Source organism: Phyllostomus discolor, chromosome 10 (genome assembly GCF_004126475.2).
Source record: "Phyllostomus discolor isolate MPI-MPIP mPhyDis1 chromosome 10, mPhyDis1.pri.v3, whole genome shotgun sequence".
NCBI classification, from domain to species: domain Eukaryota; kingdom Metazoa; phylum Chordata; class Mammalia; order Chiroptera; family Phyllostomidae; genus Phyllostomus; species Phyllostomus discolor.
Genome location: NC_040912.2, coordinates 85,224,941 through 85,240,986, shown reverse-complemented (window position 1 = coordinate 85,240,986; position 16,046 = coordinate 85,224,941). Strand labels below are relative to the sequence as shown.

The 16,046-nt window shown below is 45.6% G+C and overlaps 3 protein-coding genes across 3 annotated transcripts; all 3 read right to left on the bottom strand.

The window, feature by feature from the left end:
* Positions 1 to 1,163: 1,163 nt before the first annotated feature.
* On the bottom strand, positions 1,164 to 2,406 carry LOC114508127 (taste receptor type 2 member 3-like). Its single transcript, XM_028526134.2, has one exon. The coding sequence runs from the start codon at positions 2,112 to 2,114 to the stop codon at positions 1,164 to 1,166; it is 951 nt and encodes a 316-aa protein (XP_028381935.1). The 5' UTR covers positions 2,115 to 2,406.
* A 2,225-nt stretch (positions 2,407 to 4,631) lies between these two features.
* LOC114508130 (taste receptor type 2 member 3-like) lies at positions 4,632 to 5,600 on the bottom strand. Its single transcript, XM_028526135.2, has one exon. The coding sequence runs from the start codon at positions 5,598 to 5,600 to the stop codon at positions 4,650 to 4,652; it is 951 nt and encodes a 316-aa protein (XP_028381936.1). The 3' UTR covers positions 4,632 to 4,649.
* A 2,544-nt stretch (positions 5,601 to 8,144) lies between these two features.
* On the bottom strand, positions 8,145 to 9,207 carry LOC114508123 (taste receptor type 2 member 3-like). Its single transcript, XM_028526129.2, has one exon. It carries the CDS (start codon positions 9,093 to 9,095, stop codon positions 8,145 to 8,147), a length of 951 nt encoding a protein of 316 aa, XP_028381930.1. The 5' UTR covers positions 9,096 to 9,207.
* Between the last annotated feature and the right edge of the window lie 6,839 nt (positions 9,208 to 16,046).

Below are 16,046 nucleotides of genomic sequence, written 5' to 3'. Positions count from 1 at the left end.
AGGAGCTCCTACCCTTTGTGACAGCATGAATGGAACTGGAAAGCATTATGTTAAGTGAAATAAACCAAGCAGTGAAAGACAAATGTCACATGATCTCACACATAGGTGGAACCTAATCAGCAAAACAAAAGAGGGAGCAAAATATAACCAGATACATGCATATAAAGAACAAACTGATAGTAACCAGAGGGGAGGGACGAGGCAGGTAATGGTGGGAAAAGGGAAAGGGTCATCAGGGAACATGTATATGGCACCCATGGACAAAGCCAAGGGGTGGAAGGGTTGAAGGAAGGAAGTGGGGATGGGTAGACTGGTGGGGAAAAATGGAGTCAACAGTCCTTGAACAAAATTAAAAAAATAATTAAATTAAAAACCAAATGACTTGAATTTGGAAAAAAAAAAAGAAGAAAGATAATTTACTTTAGCATAATGGCAAAGCAATGCAAGGACAATTGGAAGGGAAGGGAATGACTTTACCACCCCAAGACTGGACGGAACCCAGTACCTAAGGTCTAGTTGTCACTCCATTGTGTGATGACACAATGGGTCTGTGGGAACTAATGTCTTCCAAGGAACTGTTGCACAATGCACCATTAGTGACAATAGGAGCTTCACCAATTGAGCACGTTACACAATACGCTGAACTAAAAGGTTGGCACACATGGTCTCGTGGATCTCCAAAACCCTGTGAGCTTGGGGTCACAGCCCACATTTTAAAGGGAGGGACCAGAGGATCAGACAGGTGATTAGAATGCCTTGCCTGAGGCCAGTTCAAACCCAGTCTGGGGGACTGCAATGCTTCTGCTCTGTCCCATAATTCACTACCCTGTTGCACTCACATGGGCTTGTCACTGGCAGTATGAACTTGACATAAAAACTAGTTATCAGCTCATTATGTTGGACTGGCAGTTGTGGAAATAAAACTGAATGTCCACATACTGAGGGTGTTCTTACTACACTGACATTTTCCAAAGGCTGTTCTACCTTCTCCAAAACAATCACAGAAAGGAGGCCATGCGGGGAGTCGTTGGGTGGGTCAGGTCAGCAGTACTGTCTCTATCCTACTGATGTCACAGAACTGGTGCCTTGGAAGGGTCGGGAAGAGCTCTGTAGTCTTGAGCCAGGCTGAAGAATGCGAGACTCCACCTGTCCCTTCTGCCAGTCTATGAGGCAAGTGGTCCTTTGGATCCAGGCTTCAGATGACCACACTCACAGCAGAGCAGCTCCACAAAGGTCTGCTTCAGCTTGTTGTTCCCCAGAATGAGAATGAATGAGTGGCCAACAGGATAAAACATTGTAGTTAGTTGTCCAATGAACTTAGTCATCTCCCTGCTTGGGAGGAGATAACTGTATGAAGTAATTGAAAAGGCAAGAAAATAAAACAGGAAGAGAAAGAGGAACGAGAGGATAATTCTGATGGCCCTCCTGTGGGCCTCAGTGCTTGCATCACTGGGGCTGGTTCTGCTTTGCCGCATCTGCTGCATGTGCCTCCCCAGGGACAGGATGAGCAGGATGTAGGAGGCCAGAGACAGAATTAGGGGAGGGATGTACCGCAGCATTTTAAGAACATGAATCTGCTGATATTTACCCATTTGCTTCCTAAGGTGCTCAGTCACATTCCCTGTGCCAGCAGTTTCACGGAGAAGAGAATAGATCTGAAACTGAGGAATCAGAGACATGGCACTGCCACAGGAGAAGAGCAGGGCGCCCAGCAGCATCCACATGACCACCCTGGACACTCTCCACTTGAGCCAGAGGAACATCGGGTGGGAGAAACTGGCGATTTTCAGACAGTAGAGGACACCAAGGCAGGTAGCCAGCCAAATGCTCAGATGGTTTGTAAATGTCCAGAAAACATCAGTAACACCCCTTGCTGTACCATCAGTATAGACGTTGAAAAAGAATGCCACTATTATAGAATCAGTCAAGAGAATCCACAGCAGAACAATCCTGGAGAGAGCCAGTGCAGTGATGATGAAGTCAGACCAAGAGATTCTCTTGCTCTTGAACCAGCTCCTGACATTGACCACCGCAATGAAACCATTCCCCAGCATTCCCAGAATGAACAGAGTCCCAGAAAGAAACAGAAACACTAACTTGGCGAGTCCTGGCATGTCAGCTCTCAGGCAGACCTGGTCTTTGTTCTTTCTGCTGATGCACCACCTCCTTGCTGATTTCAAATTTCTCCCTGTGAACCTAATGCCTGTCTGTACCTGCTGCTTTATGGTGCCTGTGTCTTCTCTCTTCCCAATCTAGTCTGTTGTAGAGCACAGTCTACTGACTGTCTCTGGCTCTTTCAGGCTGGTCTGTCCTCTGCACAGGTGACATGGAAGGTCACATTCCATCTATGATCTAAACTCAGCAGCTCTTTGCCAATATGCAAAGAGAGTAGTGTCCGGTGTCATGCACACAAAGAAGGGCCAAGCCACAAAGAAGATGGAGCACTCAGACTCAGGTTCTGAGCCACGCAGAACAGAATGGTGAGTGTCACCAGAAGAGTCACACACACAATCCAGAGGGAGGACACAAAATGAGAGGGGAAATTCCAGGACTCCACCATAGGGCTCTATCAAAGTCACCCTGAGGGAAGGCTGAAGTCCATAAACAGGTAAAGTTGAGTCATAGCCACCAGTGTGCCTCTGGGGTGTGCCTTACTGAGGGACCACGAGCTCCTCCCCAGTGAGCCATGTCCTCAGAAACCCTCGCTATCTGAACACCCAAGTGCTAGCACTAATGGCGTACAGCATATAAGCAATTCAAAGTATGAATTTGTCAGAGGGCTTGACCGCTATATTTATAGGTACTTGAGCTGACAGAGATCACACACAGATACTGCTGGTCAAGCAAAGATGGCTTATTTATCCAAAACAGGGCCTCACACATTTTGCCCATGACCAACAATAACACTTCATATTGCTTTTATGTGTGTGTATGTCACTATATAAAAAACATAAATGCCATGATCTACATATATGTATATAACATATGAGGTCTGTAAATATAAAAAGAATAGTTTGTGTGACATCCATGTAACCTGGCAGCCAAGGAGAGTGGACTGGAATGGGCATGTGTGAACAATGACAACTTCACTGTACTACTCAGTGGGGGTGGCAGACTCCATTGAGTGAGCATGTGTACTGCGTGGCCATTGCATTCAAAATGACTACATAAGTAGAGCAAAAAATCGGCATTAAATTTTGTGTTAAGCTTGAACATTCCTCTGTGGAAACTATTCAGATGATTCAGAAGAATGCAGCTATGGGCAACTAGTGATCGGCAGCTTCATCACGACTATGTGCCCACTCATGCGTCACATCTCGTGCAGAGTTTTTTTGGTGAACCATCAATCACTCAGGTGACTCAACCACCCTACAGCCCAAATTTGGTGCCCAGCGACTTCTGGCTTTTCCAAAAAATCACCTTTGAAGAGAACAGATTTCACACTGTCAGCGAGATTCAGGAAAATACAGCTGAGCAGTTAACAGCAATTGAGAGACTGTGTGAGGTCCCAAGGTGGCCACTTTGAAGAGGACTGAGGCTTCATTGTCCTGTGTACAATGTTTCCTGAATCATGGATCTTCCTCAATAAATGTCTGTTTTTGATATTGCAAGGCTGCATAACTTCTGGACAGACCTGGTATGCGATAAATATGTGCTGGGGAACTCAAAGGTTTCACAAATCCATGTTTCCCTTTCCCACATGTGTGACTATCATACATTCTCTATCATACTCTATTTCTCCCAATGTTGCTTGCTGATCACACACACTTGATTGTGCAACCTACTAGAGGATGGGTAGGGTGGGGAAGAGTGGTGGGGTGGAAATGGAGACAACCCTACTTGACCAAAAATAAATAAATAAATAAATAGAATTCAGGAAAAAACAGAAAAAGATTATTTGTTTTAGCATAATGACAAAGTAATGCAAAGACAATTGGAAGGGGAGGGAATGACTTCACCTCCGCAAGACTGGATGGAACCCAGTATCCGAGGTCTAGTTGTCACTCCATTGTGTGATGACACAATGGGTCTGTGGGAACTAATGTCTTCGAAGGAACTGCTGCACAATGCACCATTAGTGACAATAGGAGCTTCACCAATTGAGCACGTTACACAATACACTGAACTAAAAGGTTGGCACACATGGTCTCGTGGATCTCCAAAACCCTGTGAGCTTGGGGTCACAGCCCACATTTTAAAGGGAGGGACCAGAGGATCAGATAGGTGATTAGAATGCCTTGCCTGAGGCCAGTTCAAACCCAGTCTGGGGGACTGCAATGCTTCTGCTCTGTCCCACAATACACTACCCTGTTGCACTCACATGGGCTTGTCACTGGCAGTATGAACTTGACATAAAAGCTAGTTCTCAGCTCATTATATTGGGCTGACAGTTATTGAAATACCACCCCATGTCCACATACTGAGGGTGTTCTTACTATACTGACATTTTCCAACAGCTGTTTTACAGTCTCAAAAATAACCACACAAATGGGATGTCATGCAAAGTATCCTTGGGTAGGACAGGTCAGCAGTACTGCCTCTATCCTACTGATGTCACAGAACTGATGCCTCAGGGGGGTGGGGAGGAGCCATGTGGTCTGGAGCACACCTGAAGGACTCCCAGGCTCCCGCCAGTCTCCTCTGCCAGTCTATGGGGCAAGCGGTCCTTTGGATCCAGGCTTCAGATGACCACACTCACAGCAGAGCAGCTCCACAAAGGTCTGCTTTAGCTTGTTGTTCCCCAGAATGAGAATGAATGAGTGGCTAGCAGGATAAAGCATTGTAATTAGTTGTCCAATTATAGTAGCCATTTCACTGCTTGGTAGGAGGTAACTGTATGAAGTAATTGAAAAGGCAAGAAAATAAAACAGGAGGAGAAAGAAGAATGAGAGGATAATTCTGATGGCCCTCCTGTGGGCCTCAGTGCTTGCATCACTGGCGCTGCTTCTGCTTTGCCGCATCTGCTGCATGTGCCTCCCCAGGGACAGGATGAGCAGGATGTAGGAGGCCAGACACAGAATTAGGGGAGGGGTGTACCACAGCATGTTAAGGACATGAATCTGCTGATATTCACCCATTTGCTTTCCAAAGTGTTCAGTCACATTCCCTGCACCAGCAGTTTCACGGAGAAGAAAATAGATCGGTAATTCACAAATCAGAGACATGGCACTGCCAAAGGAGAAGAGCAGTGCACCCAGCAGCATCCACATGACCACCCTGGACACTCTCCACTTGAGCCAGAGGAACGTGGGGTGGGAGAAACTGGCGATTTTCAGACAGTAGAGGACACCAAGGCAGGTGGCCAGCCAAATGCTCAGATGGTTTGTAAATGTCCAGAAAACATCAATAACTTCCAGTGGTCTCAATTCAGCCAAGGCTTTGGAAAAGATCACCATTGATACACAATCAAGAAACAGAATCCACAGCAGAATAATCTTGGAGAGAGCCAGTGCAGAGATGATGAAGTCAGACCAAGAGATTCTCTTGCTCTTGAACCAGCTCCTGACATTGACCACCCCAATGAAACCATTCCCCAGCATTCCCAGAATGAGCAGAGTCACAGAGAGAAACACATGCCCCACCTTGGCGAATCCCAGCATGTCAGCTGTCGGGCAGACCTGGTCTTTGTTCTTTCTGCTGATGCACCACCTCCTTGCTGATTTCAAATTTCTCCCTGTGAACCTAATGCCTGTCTGTACCTGCTGCTTTATGGTGCCTGTGTCTTCTCTCTTCCCAATCTAGTCTGTTGTAGAGCACAGTCTACTGACTGTCTCTGGCTCTTTCAGGCTGGTCTGTCCTCTGCACAGGTGACATGGAAGGTCACATTCCATCTATGATCTAAACTCAGCAGCTCTTTGCCAATATGCAAAGAGAGTAGTGTCCGGTGTCATGCAGACAAGGAAGGGCTGAGCCACAAAGAAGATGGGGGACTCAGACTCAGTTTCTGAGCCACCCAGAACAGACAGTGAGTGTCACCAGAAGAGTCACCACACAATCCAGAGGGAGGACACAAAATGGGAGGGGTAATTCCGGAACTCCACCATAAGGCTCTATCAAAGACACCTGGGGGAAGGCTGAATCCATAAACAGGTATAAGTTGAGTCATTGCCACCAGTGTGCCTCTGGGGTGTGCCTTACTCGAAGGACCTCGAGTTCCTCCCCAGTGAGCCTTGTCCTCAGAAATCCTCGCTGTATGAACCCCTGAGTGCTAGCACTAGTGCAGTACAGCATATAAGCAATTCAAGGTATGAATTTGCCAGGGGGCTTGACCACTATATTTATAAGTAGTTGAGCTGACAGAGACCACACACAGATACCATTTTTTCAAGCAAAGATGGCTTATTTATCTAAAACAAGATCTTACACATTTTGACCATGACCAACAGTAATATTTTGTATGACTTGTATGTGTATGTCACTATATAAAAAAACATAAATGCCATGATCCACTTATATGTATATAACATACAATGTCTGTAAATATAAAAAGAATAGTTTGTGTGACATCCATGTAACCTGGCAGCCAAGGAGAGTGGACTGGAATGGGCATGTGTGAACAATGACAACTTCACTGTACTACTCAGTGGGGGTGGCAGACTCCATTGAGTGAGCATGTGTACTGCGTGGCCATTGCATTCAAAATGACTACATAAGTAGAGCAAAAAATCGGCATTAAATTTTGTGTTTAGCTTGAACATTCCTCTGTGGAAACTATTCAGATGATTCAGAAGAATGCAGCTATTGGCAACTGGTGATCGGCAGCTTCATCATGACTATATGCCCACTCATGCATCACATCTCATTCACAGTTTTTGGCAAACCATCAATCACTCGGGTGACTCAATCCCCCTACAGTCTAAATTGGTGCCCAGCGACTTCTGGCTGTTCCAAAAATGAAAATCATCTTTGAAGAGAACAGATTTCAGATCGCCAATAACATTCAGGAAGATACACCTGGGCAGCTGATAGGGATTGGGAGAACTTGGTGAGGTCCCAAGGTGGCTACTTTGAAGGGAACGGAGGCATCATTGTCCTATGTACAATGTTCCTTAAATCTTGTACCTTCTGCATTAAATGTCTCTATCTTTGATATTACAAGGCTGCATACTTCTGGAAAGACCTTGTATACAATAAATATGTGCTGGGGAACTCAAAGGATTCACCAATCCATGTTTCCCTTTCCCACATGTGTGACTATCATACATTCTCTATCATACTCTATTTCTCCCAATGTTGCTTGCTGATCACACACTTGATTGTGCATCCTACTAGGGGATGGGTAGGCTGGGGAAGAGTGGTGGGGTGGAAATGGAGACAACCGTACTGGAACAAAAATAAAAAATAAATAAATAAATATAACTTGAATTCAGAAAAAATACAGAAAAAGATTATTTGCTTTAGCATAATGACAAAGTAATGCAAAGACAATTGGAATGGAAGGGATTGACTTCACCACTCTAAGACTGGATGGGACCCAGTACCCAAGGTCTAGTTGTCACTCCATTGTGTGATGACACAATGGGTCTGTGGGAACTAATGTCTTCGAAGGAACTGCTGCACAATTCACCATTAGTGACAATTAGGATCTTCACCAATTGAGCACGTTACACAATACGCTGAACTAAAAGGTTGGCACACGTGGTCTCGTGGATCTCCAAAACCCTGTGAGCTTGGGGTCACAGCCCACATTTTAAAGGGAGGGACCAGAGGATCAGACAGGTGATTAGAATGCCTTGCCTGAGGCCAGTTCAAACCCAGTCTGGGGGGCTGCAATGCTTCTTCTCTGTCCCACAATTCACTACCCTGTTGCACTCACATGGGCTTGTCACTGGCAGTATGAACTTCACATAAATGCTAGTTATCGGCTCATGATATTGGGCTGACAGTTATTGAAATACCACCCCATGTCCACATACTGAGAGTGTTCTTACTATACTGACATTTTCCAACAGCTGTTTTACAGTCTCAAAAATAACCACACAAATGGGAGGTCATGCAAAGTATCCTTGGGTGGGTCAGGTCAGCAGTACTGCCTCTATCCTACTGATGTCACAGGACTGGTGCCTCAGGAGGGTGGGGAGGAGCCATGTGGTCTGGAGCACACCTGAAGGACTCCCAGGCTCCCGCCAGTCTCCTCTGCCAGTCTATGGGGCAAGCGGTCCTTTGGGCCCAGGGTTTGGATGACAAGACTCACAGCAGAGCAGCTCCACAAAGGTCTGCTTCAGCTTGTTGTTCCCCAGAATGAGAATGAATGAGTGGCTAGCAGGATAAAGCATTGTAATTACTTCTCCAATTATTGTAGCCATCTCAGGTCTTGGTAGGAGATAACTAGATGATGTAACTAAAAAGGCAAGAAAATAAAACAGGAGGAGAAAGAGGAACGAGAGGATAATTCTGATGGCCCTCCTGTGGGCCTCAGTGCTTGCATCACTGGGGCTGCTTCTGCTTTGCCGCATCTGCTGCATGTGCCTCCCCAGGGACAGGATGAGCAGGATGTAGGAGGCCAGACACAGAATTAGGGGAGGGGTGTACCACAGCATGTTAAGAACATGAATCTGCTGATATTCACCCATTTGCTTTCCAAAGTGCTCAGTCACATTCCCTGCACCAGCAGTTTCACGGAGAAGAGAATAGATCTGAAACTGAGGAATCAGAGATATGGCACTGCCACAGGAGAAGAGCAGTGCACCCAGCAGCATCCACACGACCATCCTGGACACTCTCCACTTGAGCCAGAGGAACCTGGGGTGGGAGAAACTGGCTATTTTCAGACAGTAGAGGACACCAAGGCAGGTGGCCAGCCAAATGCTCAGATGGTTTGTAAATGTCCAGAAAATACCAATAACTTCCAGTGGTCCCAATTCAGCCAAGACTTTGGAAAAGATTGCCATTGATACACAGTCAAGAAACAGAATCCATAGCAGAACAATCCTGGAGAGAGCCAGTGCAGAGATGATGAAGTCAGACCAAGAGATTCTCTTGTTCTTGAACCAGCTCCTGACATTGACCACCACAATGAAACCATTCCCCAGCATTCCCAGAATGAACAGAGTCACAGAGAGAAACAGACGCCCCACCTTGGCGAATCCCAGCATGTCAGCTCTCAGGCAGACCTGGTCTTCGTTCTTTCTGCTGATGTACCACCTCCTTGCTGATTTCAAATTTCTCCCTGTGAACCTAATGCCTGTCTGTACCTGCTGCTTTATGGTGCCTGTGTCTTCCCTCTTCCCAATGTAGTCTGTTGTAGAATCTACTGACTGTCTCTGGCTCTTTCAGGCTGGTCTTTCCTCTGCACAGGTGACATGGAAGGTCACATTCCATCTATGATCTAAACTCAGCAGCTCTTTGCCAATATGCAAAGAGAGTAGTGTCCGGTGTCATGCAGACAAGGAAGGGCTGAGCCACAAAGAAGATGGGGGACTCAGACTCAGTTTCTGAGCCACCCAGGACAGAAAGGTGTCACCAGAAGAGTCACACATACAATCCAAACTTAGGACTCAGGGACACACACAGAAAAGGGCCAAATTCCAGAACTCCACCATAAGGCTCTATCAAAGTCACCTTGGGGGGAGGCTGAAGTCCATAAACAGGTATTGTTGATTCATTGCCACCAGTGTGCCTCTGGGGTGTGCCTTACTTGAGGCAACCTGAGTTCCTCCCCAGTGAGTCTTGTCCTCAGAAACCCTCGCTATCTGAACACCTGAGTGCTAGCACTAATGCAGTAGAGCATACAGGCTATCCAAGATACAAATTTGCCAGAGGGCTTGACCACTATATTGATAAGTACTTAAGCACAGGGATCACACACAGATCACACACACTTGTGAAGCAAAGAAGGCTTCTTTACCTAAAACAGGGCCTTACAACTTTTGACCATAACCAACAACAGTATTTTATATGACTTCCCTATGTGTGTATGTCAGTATATAAAAACATATACGTCAGGATATAAACATATGTATATAATATACGAGGTCTGTCTGGACAAAGTCTAGCCATTTTTAATACAATGAAAACAGTTTTTTGATATCAATGGACCCTGGCAGCCAAGCAGAATGGACTGGAATGCGCATGTGCAAACAATGACAACTTCACTGTACTAGTCAGCGGGTGTGGTAGACACTGTTGAGTGAGCATGTACATTGTGTGGCCCTCACACTGAAAAATACTACGTAAGCAGAGCAACAAATCTGCATCAATTTTGCATTGAGGACATCCAGCCAACATGGAGGAATAGGTAGATACATGCTGTCTCTTCACTCAACCCAAGGAAGAAAAACAACAAATTTAAAAAACAAACAAAAAACCAACCAGAACTGCCTGAAAATCAAGCTGTATGGAAGTCCAACCACCAAAAAATTAAAGAAGAAACATTCATCCAGACTATTAGGAGGGGGTGGAGACAGGCAGCCGGGGCAGAGAGGACCGGCGGCGGCTGGAGGACCAGGGTGGTCCCATATTTTCCTCCAGATAAACTGGGAGAGACAACTGGGGAGCAAGACAGATAGTGCAACCCAGAATTCCAGCATGGGGAAATAAAGTCTCAACACCTCTGACTGGAAAAACCTGTAGGAATTGCGGTGGCGGGAGATACTCCCAGCCTCACAGGAAAGTTCATTGGAGAGACCCACAGGTCCTAGAACAAACCCACCCACCTGAGAATCAGCACCAGAAGGGCCCGTTTTGCTGGTAGGTAGTGGCAGAAGTGAGTGAAAGCTGGCCGAGAGCTTAGCAAGTGTCATTGTTCCCTCTTGGAACCCTTCCCCATATACAGCACCAGGACACAGCCACATGGATTGCCCCACCCTGGCGGGCACCCAAGGCTCCACCCCCGACTATACAACAGGTGTGCCAAGGGAAAAAAATATGGCCCAAATAAAACAACAGATTAAAGCTCCAGAAAAAATACAACTAAGTGATGAAGAGATAGCCAACCTATTAGCTGAGGAGTTCACAACACTGGTAACCAACATGCTCACAGTACTGGTTGAGTATGGTCAAAATATAGAGGAAAAAGTGAAGGCTATGAAAAGTGAAATAAAGGAAAATGCACAGGGAATGAACAGGGACGGGAAGGAAACTAGGACTCAAATCAACAGTCTGGATGGAAGGAAGGAAGAAACACTCAACCAGAACAGAATGAAGAAATAGGAATTCAAAAATGAGGAGAGACTTAGGAACCTCCAGAACAACTCTAAACCTTCCAACATCCAATCATAGGGGTATCAAAAGGAAGAGAGGAAGAGCAAGAAACTGAAAACTTATTTGAACAAATAATGAAGAACTTCCCCAATCTGGCAGAGGAAACACACTTCCAGGAAGCTCAGGAAGCTCAGAGAGTCCCAAAGAAGTTGGACCCAAAGAAACACACATCAATGCACATCATAATTACATTACCCAAGATTAAAGATAAGGAGAGAACCTGAAAAGCAGCAAGAGAAAAGGAGAGGGTTACCTACAAAGGAGTTCCCATAAGACTGTCAGTTGATTTCTCAAAAGAGAACTTACAGGCAAGAAGGGACTGGAAAGAAATATTCAAAGTCATGAGAGGCAAGGACCTACATCCAAAATTACTCTATCCAGCAAAGCTCTCATTTAGAATGGAAGGGCAGAGAAAGTGCTTCCCAGATAATGTCAAGTTAAAGGAGTTCATCATCACCAAGCCCTTATTATATGAAATGTTAGAGGCACTTATCTAAGAAAATGAGAAAGATAAAAAATATAAGCAGTACAATGAAAACAACTCACAACTATCAACACCTGAACCTAAAAATACTAAAACAAAAACAAACTAAGCAAACAACTAGAACAGAAACAGAATCACAGAAATGGAGATCACACAGAGGGTTATCAGTGGGGAGGGGAAGGGGGAAGAATGGGCAGAAAGTTACAGGTTACAAGTATAAATGGTAGGTACAAAATAGACAGGGGGAGGTTAAGTTAGTATGGAAAATGGAGAAGCCAAAGAATTTATATGTATGACCCATGGATGTGAACTAAAGTGGGGGAATAAGGATGGGAGGGGGGTGCATGGTGGAAGGGAATAAAGGGGAGAAGATTGGGACAACCGTAATAGCATAATCAATAAAATATATTTAAAAGAAAAAATTTGCATTAAGCTTGAACATTCCCCCAAGGAACCTGTATATGACAACACACCCCTCCTGCATCACGTCTTGTGCAGGGTGTTGTGGCAAGCCACCAAGTCACCCAGGGGACTCAGCCCTCCGACAGCCCAGACTCGGTTGCCTCCTGACTTCTGGCTCTTCCCAAAACTAAAATCACCTTTGAAAGAGAAGAGATTTCAGGCTGTCAATGAGATTCAGGAAAATGCAACGGCACAACTGATGACAGCTGGGACAACTGTGTGAGGTCCCAATGTGCCTACTTTGAAGGGGACTGAAGCATCATTGTCCTGTGTACAATGTTTCTTGGATCTTGGATCTTGTTCAGTAAATGCCTCTATTTTTCACATTACAAGGCTGGATAACTTCTAGACAGACATCGTATATAATACATATGTATATAAGCTGTATGTGAGAACCTCTTCTGCATACCCTCCTGCATGTACCAGGATCCGAGACACATTGTACTGTGTCACCTGGTCTGAGTTGAGGCGCGCGCAGGCTTTACTGGAATAAGGGAAAAGTTACATCCACCGAAGCAAATGTGAGGTTCCTCCCCACCATCCTGTGAGTGCACAGAGGGCCAGGGCACCACTGGCTTCGCAGTGTGGGTCTGCCTGCCTGCCCGGGGAGCCTCCTTGGGCTCACACTTCTGATGAGCAACTCTGTCAGTAAGCTGCTTCATGCTGAAATATTTGGCTTTGGGGAGCCTGCAATTCCAGTAGTTGTCTGGGGAGGCCAGCTATGTAGAACCTGGGGAACGTGGAGCCCATGGGATGTAGCAGTCCCAACTGCCAGGAGAAAGCCTCCAATCCTACGGGAACTGAGCTACGTGAAGCACCTTCCGCTGGAAAATGTGGAAGAAACCCTTTTTTCTAGCTTGTTGTGCTAGCAACCTAGATTGAACTCGTAAGATCATTTCTGGACAACTTTCCTCTCGATAGCATAAATTCCCTGCAATAACGATCACATTTCCCAGTTTGTCCAGGATAGTCCTGAGATGTGCCTGTCACTCCAAATTATTAATTATCCCCCCTTCTGTCGTCTTACTCACTGAATCCTCAGGCCACACGGTCAGTCTTTGGAACATATCACAGTAGAACCTCAAAAAATATACATTGAACAAATGAAGTTTAAGAACGTTGGATTTTTGTTCTTAGCTAATTTAATTTTTAATGGTGTTCTATTATGTTTTCAGGAAACATAATGGAAAAAATAGGTGAACTTCTAGAACTTAAGTTTCCATCCCTGTGTCTGCCAGGTACTCATCTAACATTTCTTGAGCATCTACTATGTGACGGGCACTGTGCCCAGGACAGGAAATCACGGGCTGGTCAGCCAGAGAGACACCTCCACAGAAAGACTGCACGACAGTGCGACCAGTGCCGTGAGGGACAGACACAGAATACACGTGCTGGCACGGAGGAGGGACCAAATTCCGTCTGAAACAGTCACGGGCTTGAAAGAAGAGATGATATTTGAGATAGCCTTGAAAAATGAATGAGAGTTCACCTGGCAGGCAAGGTGAAGAAAAGGGAATTCCATGCCCCACAGAAGTAGGAGGGAGAACGGTGGTGATTTATCCACTAACAGATCACACATCATCTAAGCGCGAAAACAATAAACATACACAGTGCTGAATTATACGCGGTGTGTCGTGTTAAGGTATCTATAATTAAGTCACTTGATTTTCAACCATGGGGTGAGTGCCACTGTTGGCCCCATTTTTAAGAAGAAGTTCACCTGGCTGGCGTAGCTCAGTGGATTGAGCGCAGGCTGTGAACCAAAATGTCGCAGGTTCGATTCCCAGTCAGGGCACGTGCCTGGGTTGCAGGCCATGACCCCCAGCAACCACACATTGATGTTTCGCTCTCTCTTTCTCCCTCCCTTCCCTCTCTAAAAATAAATAAATAAAATCTTTTTTAAAAAAAGCATTAAGAAAACAAGAGGAAGAAGTTCAGGCTCAGAGATCCTCAAGGAGTTGTGGCAGCGGAGCAGGGGTTCTCAGCTAGGCAGCCTGGGTCAGGACCTGTTGCCCTCACTGGAGACCTCAGAGGTCACCCACTGGTGACACCCCAACAAATATGAGGGAAGAAACAGGGCCCTGAGCAGGAATATCGGGTCAGGGGCAAGACCTCAGGCCCCCTTCCTCCATCACACACAGCGCCGTCTGCTCCGGCTCCTGGTGAGTGCGACTCCAACCAACAGGTGTATGATGAGATCTCTGCAGCCCTGCAGGTCCCCTGCTCTGCCTCCAACACGACTCCTGGTCTGTGTAACACGTTGTATCGCGTAGTGATCTGCTGCCGGGGTGAACTGGGAAAACCCTAGAAGATACTTGCATCCTTGTCCTAGCCCTGCTTTACGCTATGTCACATTAGGCAAATTTCTTGATCTTCCTGACCCTGGAGTTCCAGATAAATGGAATGAAGAGGGACCCAATAGTCAGTATGAGTGAATGGCTAAGCCCAGGTTCAGGAGTCACACCTGGAGTTACACCCGAGGGACACTCTTATGTGACCTCAGGCAATTAAACTCCCTGAGCTTCAATCTGCTCATCCATAACATAGGCATCGTCATAGTAGCTACCTATTTGTTATGGAGTAGTGACAGTGATTAAAATGCATGAGGTGGGGGTGTTCATTAAATATCAGCTGTTATTATCATCAGCATTAACAGGGTCATTGCACTATACACTACCTGTGCTTGAGGTATTTTTATGGAAACTTGTTCAATGAAAATTTAACACATGTAAAAATACATGCCACATCTAGGTAAGTTATAAAGCAACAAAACAAGCCTCAAAGGCCCCACCACCCAACTTAAGGAGTCAGACACCAGCAGCAGAGCCGCAGCCTGCACCCCGAGCGCTTCCCTAGCCGCCCCCTTGCGCCTGCCTGTTTCCTGTGGCGGCTCACCCTGAGTTTTGTGTTCATCAGCCCTTTCCCGTGTGAATACTTTTACCACACAGGTGCCTCTCCATAAATGTATTTCCTACTTGTGCTTGATTTTAACTTTGTTAAAAGTGACATGCTACACGAATGTCTTCTGTAAGCTAATACTGACTCCACGTGGTTTATAAACGTTATTCTGGTCACAGCAACAGCTGCAAATCATTTGCACCGCTGCGAAATAGTCCACCGTTGAGCATTCATTTGCCCATGTGCTGTTGATGATTCTTGGGGCTGTTTCCAGTTTGGTACGCTTACGTACATCATGGCTACACACCACCCTTGGACATGTTTCCTGGCCCACATGGGCAGGTTTCCTGCAGGGTGTACCTTAAAGGTGGAATAGCCAGGTGAAATCTCAACATTACACGTTAATGCCAACATGTCCCCTCAAAAGGAGGTGCCGATTCCCACTCCCCGCTGTGATCCAAGGATGTCTGGACATGTGCCCGTGTAAAGGGCTTAAAATGAAATTTCGCTGCCGTTTCTGGTATGCATTTCCGTATCAATGACCATTTTTTCATATATAAGTGGATCCTTTATATTGACCTCTCTGCTAAACGCCTCTACGTCTTTGGCCATTTTTCTACTAAGCTGTTAGTTCCGTATTGCTCTGTAGGTCTTTACATATTCTAGATCTCTCATTTACGTAACTGAAGATATCTTCTCATTGTGTGACTTGTCATTTTGCTTCTTGGTGACTTTTGATAAACGAGGGTCATTTTTTTCCTTTTAATCTTTTTATTTTCAATACAGTTCACATACAATATTAGTTTTAGGTGTACATCCCAATGATCAGACATTACATAACTTAATGAGTTTTCGTCCCAATAAATGTCACACCCGTCTGACACCATACATAGACTACTACTGACTATACTCATTATGCTGTACTTTACACCCCTGTGACTGTTCTGTAACTACCATTTGTCCTTCTTAATCCCTTCTCCCAACAAAGGTCATTTTTAAC

Excerpts from the sequence above, each read along its gene's own strand:
- LOC114508127 (XM_028526134.2), bottom strand. The coding sequence starts at position 2,114 with ATGCCAGGACTCGCCAAGTTAGTGTTTCTGTTTCTTTCTGGGACTCTG.
- LOC114508130 (XM_028526135.2), bottom strand. The coding sequence starts at position 5,600 with ATGCTGGGATTCGCCAAGGTGGGGCATGTGTTTCTCTCTGTGACTCTG.
- LOC114508123 (XM_028526129.2), bottom strand. The coding sequence starts at position 9,095 with ATGCTGGGATTCGCCAAGGTGGGGCGTCTGTTTCTCTCTGTGACTCTG.